At 38.0% G+C, this 14,339-nt stretch overlaps 1 protein-coding gene across 1 annotated transcript in view; it reads left to right on the top strand.

Moving 5' to 3' along the window:
* LOC101438656 (cytochrome P450 2J2-like) overlaps positions 1-14,339 on the top strand; it is a 43,115-nt gene that overhangs the window by 7,618 nt on the left and 21,158 nt on the right. The window contains exons 2-4 of the mRNA XM_004484531.4: positions 1,305-1,467; positions 5,028-5,177; positions 5,567-5,727. Coding sequence (XP_004484588.1) covers positions 1,305-1,467; positions 5,028-5,177; positions 5,567-5,727 — 474 coding nt within the window. The remainder of the gene's footprint in view (positions 1-1,304; positions 1,468-5,027; positions 5,178-5,566; positions 5,728-14,339) is intronic.

The raw sequence follows: 14,339 nt of genomic DNA on the forward strand, positions 1-14,339 counted from the left end.
AAATCTATACACACTTATTGCATGATATAGTTTAGTAAGAGAGAAAGGCTAACCACACCTCCTGCCTGTCCCTGTACATTTTTGTTTCTTTTTCTGGAAATTAAGTTTGTCATTCAGGTAACTTCAGCTCCCTGGAGGAAATGGAACCCTTCTGTTCGATACCACTGTCTTCACCTAGGGACAACCCAGGCAGGTAAGAGGCAGAGGCAGTGTCTGCCAAGATAGGCTATGTCTTAGAACAGACAGCTGGGAAAGACTTTGATTCATGAGCAATCATTGTCATCTACGCCACATTTACGCACTTCTGCACACCTGAGCACACTCATGAAAACATCCACCCAGGTTTCCATGGATCCTCCACACCCTCCCTTTAACTCTTACTAAATTCAAAGGTTAAGGAGTCATCTCATGTTCAGTTTTTGTTCTCAGTCTTAACAAGATACCCAGTGAATGTGGCTGTCTTTATTCTTTTCTCCCTCATGTCCTTGGCTCGCATGCTTCCATCACCATGATTATGTACACACATCCCTCTCCACACAGAGGCTATTCTTTCCTCAGAGACTCTCCCAGCAGCAGTGCACCAAGCACCAGAAAACAAAGTGCCTTTCTCTTTGTGGCTGTAAATATTCCTCACAGAAACCTCTTAGTAAAGAAAAATTTTCTCTTTTTTATAGCTGGTTGCTAAGGCTTAAAAAGGTGAAGCCACTTTACCAATAGTCCACAGCTAGTAAATTTCCAAGCCAAGATTCACATATAACTCCAGAGCTAGAGTCCTTTTCTATATGTGCCCCAGCCCTCTAATGAATTTTCTATTATTTAGCATGTTTCGGGGGATGGAGCATTCTCTTCTGGGTAAAAAGATACTATGATTAGTAAGAAATTTGTGTTTTCTCTACCAGACTTTCATTAAATATAACTTTGTTTGTTTGTTTTTTTGGTGGGCCAGATGTTCAGAATTCTATACCTTCACTATACTCTTGACAGCTGGAGATTAGAGACCTTGTTCTTTTATTTGTAGTTACATCCTCATTGCTTTCTAGGAACCTGTAGTAGGAACTCACTCAGTTCAGGTTGGCTGAATATATGAAAGGCCCTCCAAATCCTGTAGTAAATTGAAGTTGAATCTAGTTGACAGGAGAAGAAAAGGAGACAGAGCAAAACACTCCCATTAGACAACAAAGTGTGTGTACACACATAGTATCCTCAATCCACGCCCCTCCAGGTGCACACACACACACACACCCTTTATTTCCTGACACACAGGCAAGTACATATTCAACTGTAATCATTTAACTATTTTTCAGCTTGTGAAGAAATATGGAAACCTCCTTAGTCTGCATTTCGGTGACTTGCGTGCAGTAACTGTAACAGGGTTGCCCTTAATCAAAGAAGTCCTTGTCCACCAGGAACAAAACTTTCTGAACCGTCTCAGGACTCCTATCCGAGAACGTATCTTTAAGAAAAATGGTAAGTTTCTTGCCCCAGGTAAGATTTGAGTGTTTGCTATTCTTGTGTTTTCTTAAGGGTTCCTCTATGATTATAATTCTTTAAAAACCCTCGAGACCAGACCCACTATAAAATCTCCTCCAATAATAAATAAATCTCTTCCACTATAAAATCTCTTCCCCAAGTGACAGGACCTTATTGGATTCAGCATGGTCAGTGCTAAAGTCAGAGATTTGGAAGAAGTCTCCTCTCCTGTAGGAACTGGATACTTTGATAATCAAGTAACCTCAACTCTCAATGATAACAGAGGAAGAGGCAATGTGTTTGTGTTTTCTGCTCTCCCATTCCAAACCTCTTACCATAGAAAAATGACTATGGATTGACTTCCATCTGGTACTCATCAAATTCCTCCTTCTTGTCTCTAGTTCCTTCTGATTGGTCATTAGGATCATGCCACAAAGGGTATCTCCAAGACATCCGGTCAATTACAAGTCATTACATACTTTTAAAGAGGCTGATGGGACTATTTAAAATTATTATTAAAGAAACATTTAAAAACTGAAAAGATAAACTCTATTAGTTTATCAAAGCATCATTATTTTCCAGGTGTTTTGCAATTCCTCTTTGAAGTATTTTATCCTTTCAGTCTACATCCAGTCCCTGTAATTTTTTTCTCCTTAAAGAGAATTTTGTGCCATCATTCTGTCTGTATGCATTTAATTTTTTCTGATTTTTAATTTTAATTTTTAAAGAAGCTTTGGCTTACATAAATGTTACATAAAAAATAGAGGTAATTCCCAAATGCGCGACACCCTCCCTCTCTCACACATTAACACCAGTCTTATTAGTGTGGTACATTTGCTAAAATTGTTGAATACTTATTAAAGCATTGCTACTAACCATGGACTATAGATACATCATAGCTTATACTCTATCCCACACAATTTTGTAAGTTATGGCAAAATATATAATGACCTGTATCTGTCATTACAATGTCATGCAGGACAATTCCAATAATCTGAAAATGCCCCCATATTACACCTATTCTTTCCTCTTCCTCCCCTCAGAATCTTTGGTGGCCACTGTCTTTATATCAATGATAAAAGTTCTTTCATTGACAGAATAACACTAAGTCTACAATAAAATAATAATGAGTCTACTTTAGTCCATTGTTTATTTCCCAATCTTGAGAGTTTGGGGATGGTGATGCCCACTCTGTTTCTAATTGAGAGGGTGCCTACGTCCCATAGGATAGATGGATGGAACCATCTTGCTTGCAGTTGCACACATTCTCTGTTCCTTTGGATGGGCATGGTCCATCATCATTTCCTTGTTAGTTTTCCTGGGTGAGTCCAAAGAACTGGAGAGTAGGTGTTGCAACTCTCCTGAGATCCAGGGCTTAACTGGCACATGCAGAGGCCAAAGATTTAAGTCCCTAGGACTTATATTTAACAAGTATAATGCTAATTATTGGTTCAAATAAAAGGGGCAGAAGAGTCATGTGTAGGGATACTCTAAATGAGTCTAAGTCTGTTATAATGGGGAGCATAAATTCCAGAGTAAGGTAGACTAACATGGTGCCATTCCCTGTATATTTTTATTGTCTACCATGTAAAGTACTCTGCTAGGCACAAGGGATATGATAGTGAGTAGAATAAAGGAAGTCCATGTCCTTATGTAACTTACATTCAATTCAGAGAGAGAGACAGTGTCAATTAATTCTATGACAATTAAAAGCCTGTAATACTATGGAGACAAGTGCAGGGCACACTTATTAGAAGTAACTAATCTAGTTCAGGAATTCAGGAAATGCTAACATAAGGAAATGGTGATTAATTTGGTAAAGTGAAGAGAAAGGTGGAACAACCATGCAGAATGAATAACATGAAAATTGATGAGATGGGATGAAAGACAATGAACTTAAGGAATTGAAAGATGGCCAATGTAGCAAGAGAACAAGCATTAAATGGAGATAATTGCACTACATGAAGTTGTTAAACATGGCTAAGAATAGTTCATGCAAGTTCTTGCTAAGGATATTGGTTTATATACTAATAACAATGGAGCCTATTGAATAGTTATAAGCAGAGAAGGGAAACATCATAGTGATAGTGGATATTTCTAAGACTCATTTAAGCTACAAGATAGAGAATGGAATGAAGGAAACAAGAGTAGATGCAGAGAAGTTCATTTAAGAGCCAGGAGAAAATGGTAGCTTGGATTAGGTAGATGGCAAAAATTAACAGTAGGTTAGACAAGCATGGTAGCTGTGAAGAACATGGATTCAAGATATTCAGGAGGTAAATCCAATAAGAAATTATGAGCTAGATAGAGATAGGATGGAAGGAGAATGAATTGTTGAGATGGATGCTTAACAGAATTAAGGAAAGAAGAACACCTGAAGGAAGATAACGTGTTGGCTTAGTTTGGCTTGGGTGGGAAATTGTATGGAGAAAATCCTGATTTCAGTCTTGAAGATGCTGAATTTGAAATGCCTTTAAGTTGGCATTAAAGTCAAGCAGGCAGTTGTGTTTGGATCTGGAACTCTACTCAGAATTAGATGGTCAATATCAGTAGATGCTATTTAAAATTTTAGGAGTTTATGAGATTTCCCAGAAATAAAATATATAGGGAGAAGAGAGGAAGCTTTGGAACTAATCTTGAAGAAAGTCATTATTTCAAGATTTGATAGAAGCATATGACCTATCAAAAGAAATGGAAGGAAAATTTGGAGATTATGGTGTTTTGGGTGCCATAGAAAGAAAGTATTTCAGGGAAAAAGTGTCCAAGGCTATTGAAAGAGCACATAAAATAAGGTTAAAAAGTATCACTGATTTTACAAAAGGAAGACCATTTCATTGGAGTAGTAGAAGCTAAAGCCAGAATTTAAAGTTGAGTGAAGAAATAGAAAAGATTGTAGCACAGCCTGTGATATAAAACAAATTATGTTAGTTTGAGTACACCAAGATTTATTTTACCTTTCTCTTTACTGTTCTACTTTCTGCATGGTATATTCACTCCTCCTTGCTTTCTTGAGTCATTCCTTCACTCTTTAAGAACCAGCTTAGATAGAATCCCTCCTATAAAGTCTATTGTGCCTCCTTCAGAGTTTGACTAAGTTTTGCCCATGAGTTCATTCCTAATATTTAATACAACATAAGTCCTTAAATATACTTATGTAAATACTCATCCAAGCATGAGCTTTGGAATCAGGCAGAACTAAATTTGAATGCCTGTTCAGATTTTGTAATGATATGACTGTACAAAGTTTACTTTACCCTTTATGCCTTGTGTTTCATCAATAAAATGGAGCCATAATTGTAAATTCTATAATAATTTACCCCATAGAGTTTTGTGAGGATTAAATTATATAATGCATGAAGAACACTTAGTAAATTGCCTGGCATAGCAAACATTCAGTAACTGTAAACATTATATCCATTGCTTTGGGACTATTTTTATGAACATGTTTCAAGTGCCTTAAAGCTCTTCACCTTCCCTCCCTCTGATCCCCAAAGTATTTGACAGACATTCATATTATAGAATCAGGGTAACATTAATAATGACTTTCTTTTTCCCAGGAATAGTCATGTCCAATGGCCGGACTTGGAAGGAGCAAAGAAGGTTTGTCCTGACAACACTAAGGAATTTTGGATTAGGGAAGAAGAGTTTAGAAGAACGCATTCAAGAAGAGGCCCGCCACCTCATAGAGGCAATAGAAGAGGAGAAAGGTGAGTGTTTCTGAGGACAGGTGTAGGAGACTGTGGCTCATTTATGGACTGTACAGATACTCATTAAGTTCCTGTTCCATGCCCCACATTATACTAGGCACTGAGGAGATAACAGTGAACAACTAATTGTCTGTGCCCTCATGGGGCTGTAGAATTAATCACACAACAGACATTTAAAATATTGTTAAATTAAACCTTGGTCATCAATTTGACTTTGTAGGTATTGACTGAGTACTTGCTCGGTGTCAGCCCCTGTGCAGGTTGCTGTGGCAATAACCTCATACATAGTTCCATACCAAGTATACCATGTGTCATTTTGAGTGGGCTTTCCATAGAAAGCAGGAACAAACCCATCTGAATGATCCATCTCCTTCTTCATCTACCTCCAGGACAGCCTTTTGACCCTCACTTCAAGATCAACAATGCAGTTTCCAATATCATTTGCTCTATCACCTTTGGGGAGCGCTTTGATTACCAGGATGGTCAATTTCAGGAACTGCTGAAGTGGCTGGATGAGGCCACATGCCTGGAACCTTCAATGCAGTGCCAAGTAAGACAGTTCTCCTTTCATAAATATGGGTTAAGGATATTGGGTCTGGTATCACACAAAAACAGTTTCTTTCTTTACCCTTCCTAGGTAAAATATAATATCTTTTAATTGATTTCAACAAAAATTAATTTGAAATAATTCTGTTGGCTTTCACATTTTTGATAATATTATGAAATTTTTATTAAGTGCAAAGAACATTTTAAACAATTATGTAAGGTACAAATTTCCTGTAGCAGTTTGGTATTATTTATGATTTCCAAAACAAAGATATTGATTATGTTTGTAAACTGGTCTTCTCTTCCAAGCATGATACCTTTTGATTGTGTTAAATTCAAAGGTTTTACTCCTACTTGATTAAATCAAGATTAGGGCTTTGATTCTACCATGTCAGTAGGGTGTGACTGAGGGTTAAGTCCCTACCCCCTTCATGGGCTGATAGAAACAAACACTCATTCAGTAATACACACAGGGAAGCAGTTGTGGCTCAACTGATAGAGAATCCACCTACCAAATAGAGGGTCCAGGGTTCGATATCCAGGGCCTCTTGACCTGTGTGGTGAGCTGGCCCATGTGCAGTGCTGCCACAGGCAAGGATTGCCATGCCACACAGGGGTGTCCCCTGTGTAGGGGTGCTCCCCACACAAGGAGTGTGCCCTGCAAGGAGAACCGCTCCATGTGAAAAAAGTGCAGCCCACCCAGGAGTGGCACGGCACACATGGAGAGCTGACACAACAGGATGATGCAACAAAAAAGCGACACAGTTTCTCAGTGCCACATGACAAGAATGCAAGCAGACACAAAAGAACACACAGTGAATGGACACAGAAAGCAGCAACCATCTTGCTTAAATTTGTGGCACACCAATGACTGCCATCTGCTGGGCAGTCTGGAAATTACATGAACAAACACTGCTTTTAGAATTCTCTCTACCCCAACTCTGGGAGAGAGTCTGCACACCTTTAGTGAGCCCCTGGCACAATTTTGATAATTTAAGATGGGGAATTTAAAAGACTTAGGATAAGTTGAACAAAATATCAAAGAAGAGTTTTGAAAAATATAATAACAATAGTCAAGAGAGAGAAATTAGCCATCAGAGTAAATCCAACATCATATCAAATGCCTAAATATCAGAAAAAATTACAAGCCATGTTAGGAAACAGGAAGGCATGGCCCAGCCAAAGGAATAAACAAAATATCCTGAAGAGATTTAGGATTTAAGAAATTAATCAAAGATAATCACACAACTCTCCTAAATCAACTTAAAAATTGAAAGAAAATATGACTAAAGAAATTAATGATATTGAGATAAAACTGTATGAGCATAAAGAACAATTTGAAAGTCTGCAAAGAAAAGTAACAGACCTTATGGGAATGAAAGATATGATGGATGAGATTTAACTATATTAGAGGACAACCAGCAAGATGGTGGCAGAGTAAGGAGATCCTAGAGTCAGCTCCTGCTACAGGGCAGTTACACCCAGACCCAGAGCTACCTAAATCACCTGTATGGGGACTCCAGGAGACCAGGAGAGCACCCTAAAACATCCTTGAAAGAATGGAAGGAGGAGACTGCCCATCTGCAGAGAATATGCATAAGTAGAGCACTCCATGCCAAGGAGGCTGGTGCCCATCCTCCACTGGTGGCACAAGCTGCATTGGAAGCTATTCCATGACTGGAATTGGAAGCTCAACTTCCCAAAAATGGGGGAGGAAGAGAAGATTGGCCACCAACTTCAGCTACTAATTAGTAAATTTGGCAGGCTAAAGTGTAATCCTAAGAGCAGTTAAAGTTTTTGAAACTCTAAGTCAGAAAGAGTTTGGTGCCGCCATCTTAACTCCACACCTGACACAAGGGAAACTGGGGTGCACCGAAAATCACAATACTGGTAGGGACTGGCTTCTTTCCATCTAGATCAAATTGCAGCTGTAGCATAAGCCACAGCCCTATCTCCAGCAGGGATGAAGCTAGGGGACATGCACCAGCCCTTCCGGAAAACTACAGTCCATGCTATGGAGGCCAGTGGGTGATCATCCTACTTTGGTAGCACAAGCTGCCCCAGGAGCTATTCTGTGGCTGGAATTGGAGGCTCCATTTCCCAAAAATAGGAGAGGAAGAGAGAGTTGACCACTGATTTCGGTTACTTATTAGTAAATTTGGCTAACTAAAGTATAACCCTAAGAACAGCTAAAGTTTGAACCTTTCCAACTCAAAAATAGGCTGGAAGCCACCATTTTGACGCTGCCCCCAGCCTGAGGGAAAGCCAGGCTGATTGAAAATCACAGTGAAGGTAGAGACTGGTTTCTTTCACCCAGATTGGTCTGCAGTCCTAGCCTAGGCTTCAGCCCCACCTCTATCAGGGTGGAAGCTGGTGGTCCCTGAACCAGCCTATCCAGGTAACTGCAGGTATATTTGGCTGGCACAGACTGAATAATCAGAAGTTTACCGGGGCAACTGTGGTGAACCTGCACTGCCAAAGACAAAGAGAGAATTCTGAAAGCAGCAAGAGAAAAGGAATGCATAACATGTAAGGGATACCATAAGATTAAGTGCTGTTTCTCACCAAAAACCATGGAGAGAAGAAGACAGTGGTATGATATATTTAAAATACTTCAAGAGAAAAACTATCAGCCAAGAATCTTATATCTGGCAACATTGAGTTTATGAGTTTAGAATGAGGTGAGTTTAGAATATTCCCAGATAAACAGAAACTGAGAGAGTTTGTAACCAAGAAATTGGCTTTGCAGAAAATATTAAAGGGTTTAGGGAAGCAGATGGGGCTCAGCTGATGGAACTTTCACCTACCATTTGGGAAGTCCTGACCCATGTGGTGAGCTGGCCGATGCACAGTGCTGATGTGTGCAAGGAGTGCCGTGCCATGCATGGGTGTCCACTGCATAAAGGAGAACCACATGCAAGGAGTGTGCCCTGCAAGAAGAGCCACCCTGTGAGAAAAAAGTGCAGCCTGCTCAAGAGTGCCGTAGCACACACAGAGAGCTGTCAGCAAGATGGTGCAACAAAAAGAGACACAGATTCCCGGTGCTGCTGACAAGAATGTAAGCAGACACAGAACACACAACAAATGGACACAGAGAGCAGGCAATGGAGGAGGGGGGATAAGAGGAGAGGAATAAAAAATAAAAAGAAATCTTAAAAAATAAATAAATAAATAAATAAAGGTTTTGCTACAGCCTGAAAAGACAAGACCAGAGAAAGAGGCCTGAAAGAGAGTCTAGAAGTGAAGATTATATCAATAAAAGTAACTAAAAGTGCCAAAAGAGTGGTGAAAATAAAATATGACAGATAATACCCAAATATTTAGGAAGGACCTTAACCAATGATATAAAGCAGTTGTATTCAGAAAATTACAACTCATTATTAAAAGAAATTTAAAAAGGCCTAGATAAGTGGAAGAGCATTCCATGCTTATGATTGGAAGACTAAATATCATTAAGATGCCAAATCTACCCAAACTGATATACAGATTCAATGCAGTCCTGATAAAAATTCCACCAGCATTTGAAAAATAAATGAAAAACATGATTATCAAATTTATTTGGAAGAGTAAAGGGTCCTGAGTTGCCAGAAACATCTTAAAAAGGAAAAGTGAAGTTGGAGGACTCTTATTTCCAGACTTTAAATCATATTACCTAGCTACAGTAGTAAAAACAGCATGATACTGTCCTAAAGATAGACACGTAGACCAATGGAACTGAGTTTATGGTTCAGAAACAGACCCTCACATCTGTGATCAAGTGATTTTTTACTAGCCTGTCAAACCCACCCAGCTCGGGCAGAACAGTCCATTCAGCAAATGGTGCTGAGAGAACTAGATATCCATAGCCAAAAGAAAGAAAGAGGAACCCTATCTCATACCTTATACAAAAGTTAACTCAAATGAGTCAAAACCTAAATATAAAATAAGAACCATAAAGTTTCTAGAAGAAAATGTAGGAAAATATCCTCAAGTCCTGGTGGTAGGTGGTAGCTTCTTAAAGGAGATACGAGGAGGACTGAGATGGACCCCTGATGTTTAATATATATAGAAGTTTTAATTAGCTTTACTGTAAAAGTGCAGAAATGTACAGAGTTGACAGTAACACATTATACTGACTAATAGCTGGTTTATAAATGGGGATGTAAATGCCAATTTACAGAATGCCAGAGAATAATCTAGGGACTGAAAGGCACCGTAAACCCAGAGGTGGATGAGAATTGTGGTTAATGGTACAGATGCAAGAGTGTCCTTTGTGAGCTAGAGCAAATATACATCACTATTGCAGGGTAGTGGGAATGTGGAGAAGCATGAGAAAAATACAACTGGAGTGACCTGTGGACTGTGGTTAACAGTAATAATGTAATATTCTTGCATCTATGCCAAAGATGTACTGTGTTGATAATGGGTGAGTATGGAAAAATGTGTGCAAAATGTGTGCTATGAGCCTGGTAATAATCAGATGATATTATCTCATAATCTGTAACAAATATTCCACCATGGTGTAGTGTGTTAATAGAGGGGTGTTGTTTGGAAATTCTGCACATGTGCATAATTTTTTTAAGTTTACAACTTCTGTCATAAAAATATATTTAAAAAATAATAGTAGGGTGGGTTGGGGAAAAACACACCAAACATAAGATAAGACTATAATTGGTAGTAAGAATTTGACAATATTCTTTCATAATTTGTAACAAATGTCTCACAACAATGCAAGGTTTGATGACATTATGCATGTTTGCTTTGTAAGTTTATGACTGTCACTATATCCTTTTTGTTTATGTATGTTCATGTATAAATGATATAAATATATTAATAATAATTGGTTGGATTGGAGAAAATACTTTGGTTAGTAGTAATATTTTGAGGATGCTCTTTAATCATTTGTTGAAAATATTTAACAACAAATCAAAGTATTGGTGGTAGGGTGAGATGAGAGCACTGTATGATGCTATGTATATTTGCTTTGTTAAGTTCACAACTATTACTATACACTTATTGTTTATGTATGTTCATGTGTGAATGATATACTTCAGTAAATTTTTTAAAAGCCTAAAAAATGTATTAGGGGCACATAAGAGTATACTTGAATTGCTTAAAGAAAGAATTAGTGACTTCAAAGACAGATTATCTGAACTGAAAAAGACAGAAAAACAGAGAGAATAGAATGGGGAAAATGGAGAAGGAGCTCAGGGAATTGAATGACAGGGCAAAATGGGAAAAAAAAACAAAAAAAACTATACACATTATTAGTGTCCCAGAGAAGAAGAAAATGGAAAAGGGGCAATAAGAATATTTGAGGAAATAATGCCTGAAAACTTCCATACCTTTATGAAAGACATAAATATCAATATCCAAGAATTACAGTGCACCCCAAATAGAATAAATGTGAAGAGACATATCCCAGAACACTTACTGTTCAGAATGACAAATATCAGAGAAAAAGAGAAGACTTTGAAAGCAGCATGAGAAAAGAAAGCATCACATACAAGGTAAACTCAGTAAGATTAAGTGCCTCCCTTCTTTTCAGAAACCATGGAGAGAAGAAAGTGGTATGATGTTTTTAAGGTATTGAAAAAGAAAAACTGCAAGTACAGAAATCTGTATCTGGCAAAACTGTCCTTCAAAAATGAAGGAAAGTTCGAAGTTCTTCACAGACAAACAAAAATTGGTAGAATATGTTACCAGAAGACCAAAATTACAAGAGCTACTAAAAGGAGTGCTGCAAATTGAAAGGATAAACAAGGGCAAGATACTTGGAAAAGAGGGTAGAAATGAAGATTATTAGAAAGGATAAAAATGATAGACTATAATACAATAGGACAGCACAATGCCAAAAGTCAGAATGGATGAAGTAAATAATGCCTTTAGTTATATCATTGAATGCTAAAGGCTTAAACTCCCCAAACAAAAGACATAGACTGAAAGAATGGAATAAAAAAATATGAGCCATCTATATGTTACCTATAAGAGAATCACCTCAGACATTAGGACACAACCATCTTAAAAGTGAAAGGTTGGAGAAAGATATTCCATGCAAAGTGTAACCAAAAGAGAGCAGAAGTAGGAAAACTAATATTGGACAAAATAGACTTTAAATCAATAACTGTTTTAAGGGATGAAGAGGCTATTATGTATTAATAAATGGGGCAATTCACCAAGACAAAATAACTATTATAAATATCTATGCACCTAACCTCAGTGCCCCAAGGTGCATGAGGCACCCACTTGCAAAGCTGAAGGGAAACAGCATATTCCATAGAGGCATGCTCCAGGTGCAGTCCTCCCTGCATATCTCTCCACCACCAACACCCTGTACCAGTAATCCTCTTCTGCCACAGTTGCAACCCCTCTGCAACCAAAACTTCATCAAAAACAAAGCAAAATATCATGATAAAATAATAAAATAAGAAATAAAAAATCTGTTTGCATTGTGCCTTTCATCACTGTAAGATGTATATTGACAATTTCTTTTATGTATATTGACAATTTCTTCTGTATGTTCCTCCAGCGTCTTATTTTTATATTCACTTTATTTTCCAAGAAACTTTAGGTTACAGAAAAGTCACATAGAAAATATAGGGGATCCCATATATTGCTCCCTCTCACCCCCACATAATCCCCTACCAACAGCATCCTGCATGAGTATGGTACATTTGTTTCAACTGATGAACCAGTATCAAAGCATTGCTACTAATCATGGTCAGTGGTTTAAATTATGGTTTACATTTCATGCTGTGCATGTTTATAGGTTCTGACAAAATGTATAATGGCCTGTATCTGTCAATGCAAGATCAGGCAGAACAATTCCATTTCAATTCCTTAGAAATGCTCTATGTTCCACTCATTCTTCCTCTTCCCCAGGGAACATATGGTAACCACTGAGTTTCAGTTTTTGAAGAATAAGGTTTCTAGTTTCATGCATTAATAATGAGGGCTTGATATACTGGTCTGTTTTCTTTTATTAGACACTGCCTATGTACTCAAGAGTTTTGCTCCTCTATTTGATAATGTATCAGGACTCCTTAGGGTGGGAGTTCAAGATTTTCTTCTTTATTGTGTGGGTTTCTACCCACTGAGATGACACCCTGTGACAAGATGGACACATTCATATTCCACAGAATCATGGCCGAGGTGCACCCTTTCCCAAATAACCACCCTCCCCAACACCATGCACCAGTGACCTTCCCCTGCCATATTTGCCAAAAGAATATTCCCCCATTGTAGTTTCAATCACAGATCTACAAATCCCCAGAGTTCACCTGTTCCTTCCTCTAGCCCTTTCCCACCCTGCTCACCCTCGCACTCCAGTACCCTCAACCCCACTCATCCCTGTATCAACACCAACCCCATCCACTCCCAAACCATCCCCCTTCAACTTTATCATGCATTTTTTCTGTAATGAGCATCAGTTCACCACACTGTACTCCCATTCTGTCCTCTGATAGCCTATCTTCCATACCTTAATGCAGTGATTCTGCTCAATATGCTTAGGTCAAATTAGTGAGATAATGCAATATTTATTCTTTATTGATTGGCTTCACTTAGCATAAAGTCTTCAAGATTCATCCATGTTGTTGCATGTGTCAGTACTTGAATTCCTTCTTACAACTCAGTGATATTCCCTTGTGTGTATATACCCACATTTTGCTTATTCATTCATCTGTTGATGGACAGTTGGGTCCCTTCAAACTTTTGGCAATAGTGAACAATGCTGCTATGAACATTGGTGCGCATTTATCTATTCATGTCCATTCTTTTAATTCTTCTGGGAACATACCAGAAGTGGGATTGCTGGATCAAATGGCAATTCTAAAGTTAGGTTCCTGAGGAACCACCCAAACATCCTCCACAATGGCTGCACCATTCTACCTTCCCACCAGCAGAGGATGAGTGTTTTTTTTCTTCCATATCCTCTCCAACACTTGTAATTCTCTGTTGTTGTTTTTTTTATAATAGTCACCAGTCTAATAGGTGTAAGAGGATACCTCATTGTAGTTTTGATTTGTATTTCCCTATAGTTAGTGATGTTGAACATCATTTCTTGTGTTTTTTAGCCATCTGTATTTCCTCTTTGGAAAAAAGTTTATTCAAATCTGTTTCCCATTTTTTAAATGACTTGTTTGTCTTTTTATTTTTCAGATGTAGGATTTCTTTATATATGCTGGATATTAGATTAAGTGGTTCCCAAATATTTTCTCCCATTGAGTAGGCTGCCTTTTCACTTTTTTGACAAATCCATTTGAAGCATGAAAGTTTTTAATTTTGAGGAGGTTCCATTCATTTTTATTTTTCTTTCATTTCTCATGCTTTTGGAATAATGTTTATGAAACCATTTCCTACTAAAATGGCTCATAGGTGCTTCCCTACATTATCTTCTAGGAGTTTTATGGTCTTAGTTCTTATAGTTAGGCCTTTGGTCCATTGTGAGTTAATTTTTGTATAGGGCATGAGATGGTGATCCTCTCTTATTCTTTTGGATATGGATTTTGGAAATGGATTTCTCCCAGCACCATTTGTTGAAGAGTATATTCTGTCCCAGCTAAGTAGGTTTAGTGGCCTTGTTGAATAGTAGTTTACCATATATGCGAGGACTATATCAGAACTCTCAATTCAGTT

Source organism: Dasypus novemcinctus, chromosome 9 (assembly GCF_030445035.2).
Source record: "Dasypus novemcinctus isolate mDasNov1 chromosome 9, mDasNov1.1.hap2, whole genome shotgun sequence".
Taxonomy (NCBI): domain Eukaryota; kingdom Metazoa; phylum Chordata; class Mammalia; order Cingulata; family Dasypodidae; genus Dasypus; species Dasypus novemcinctus.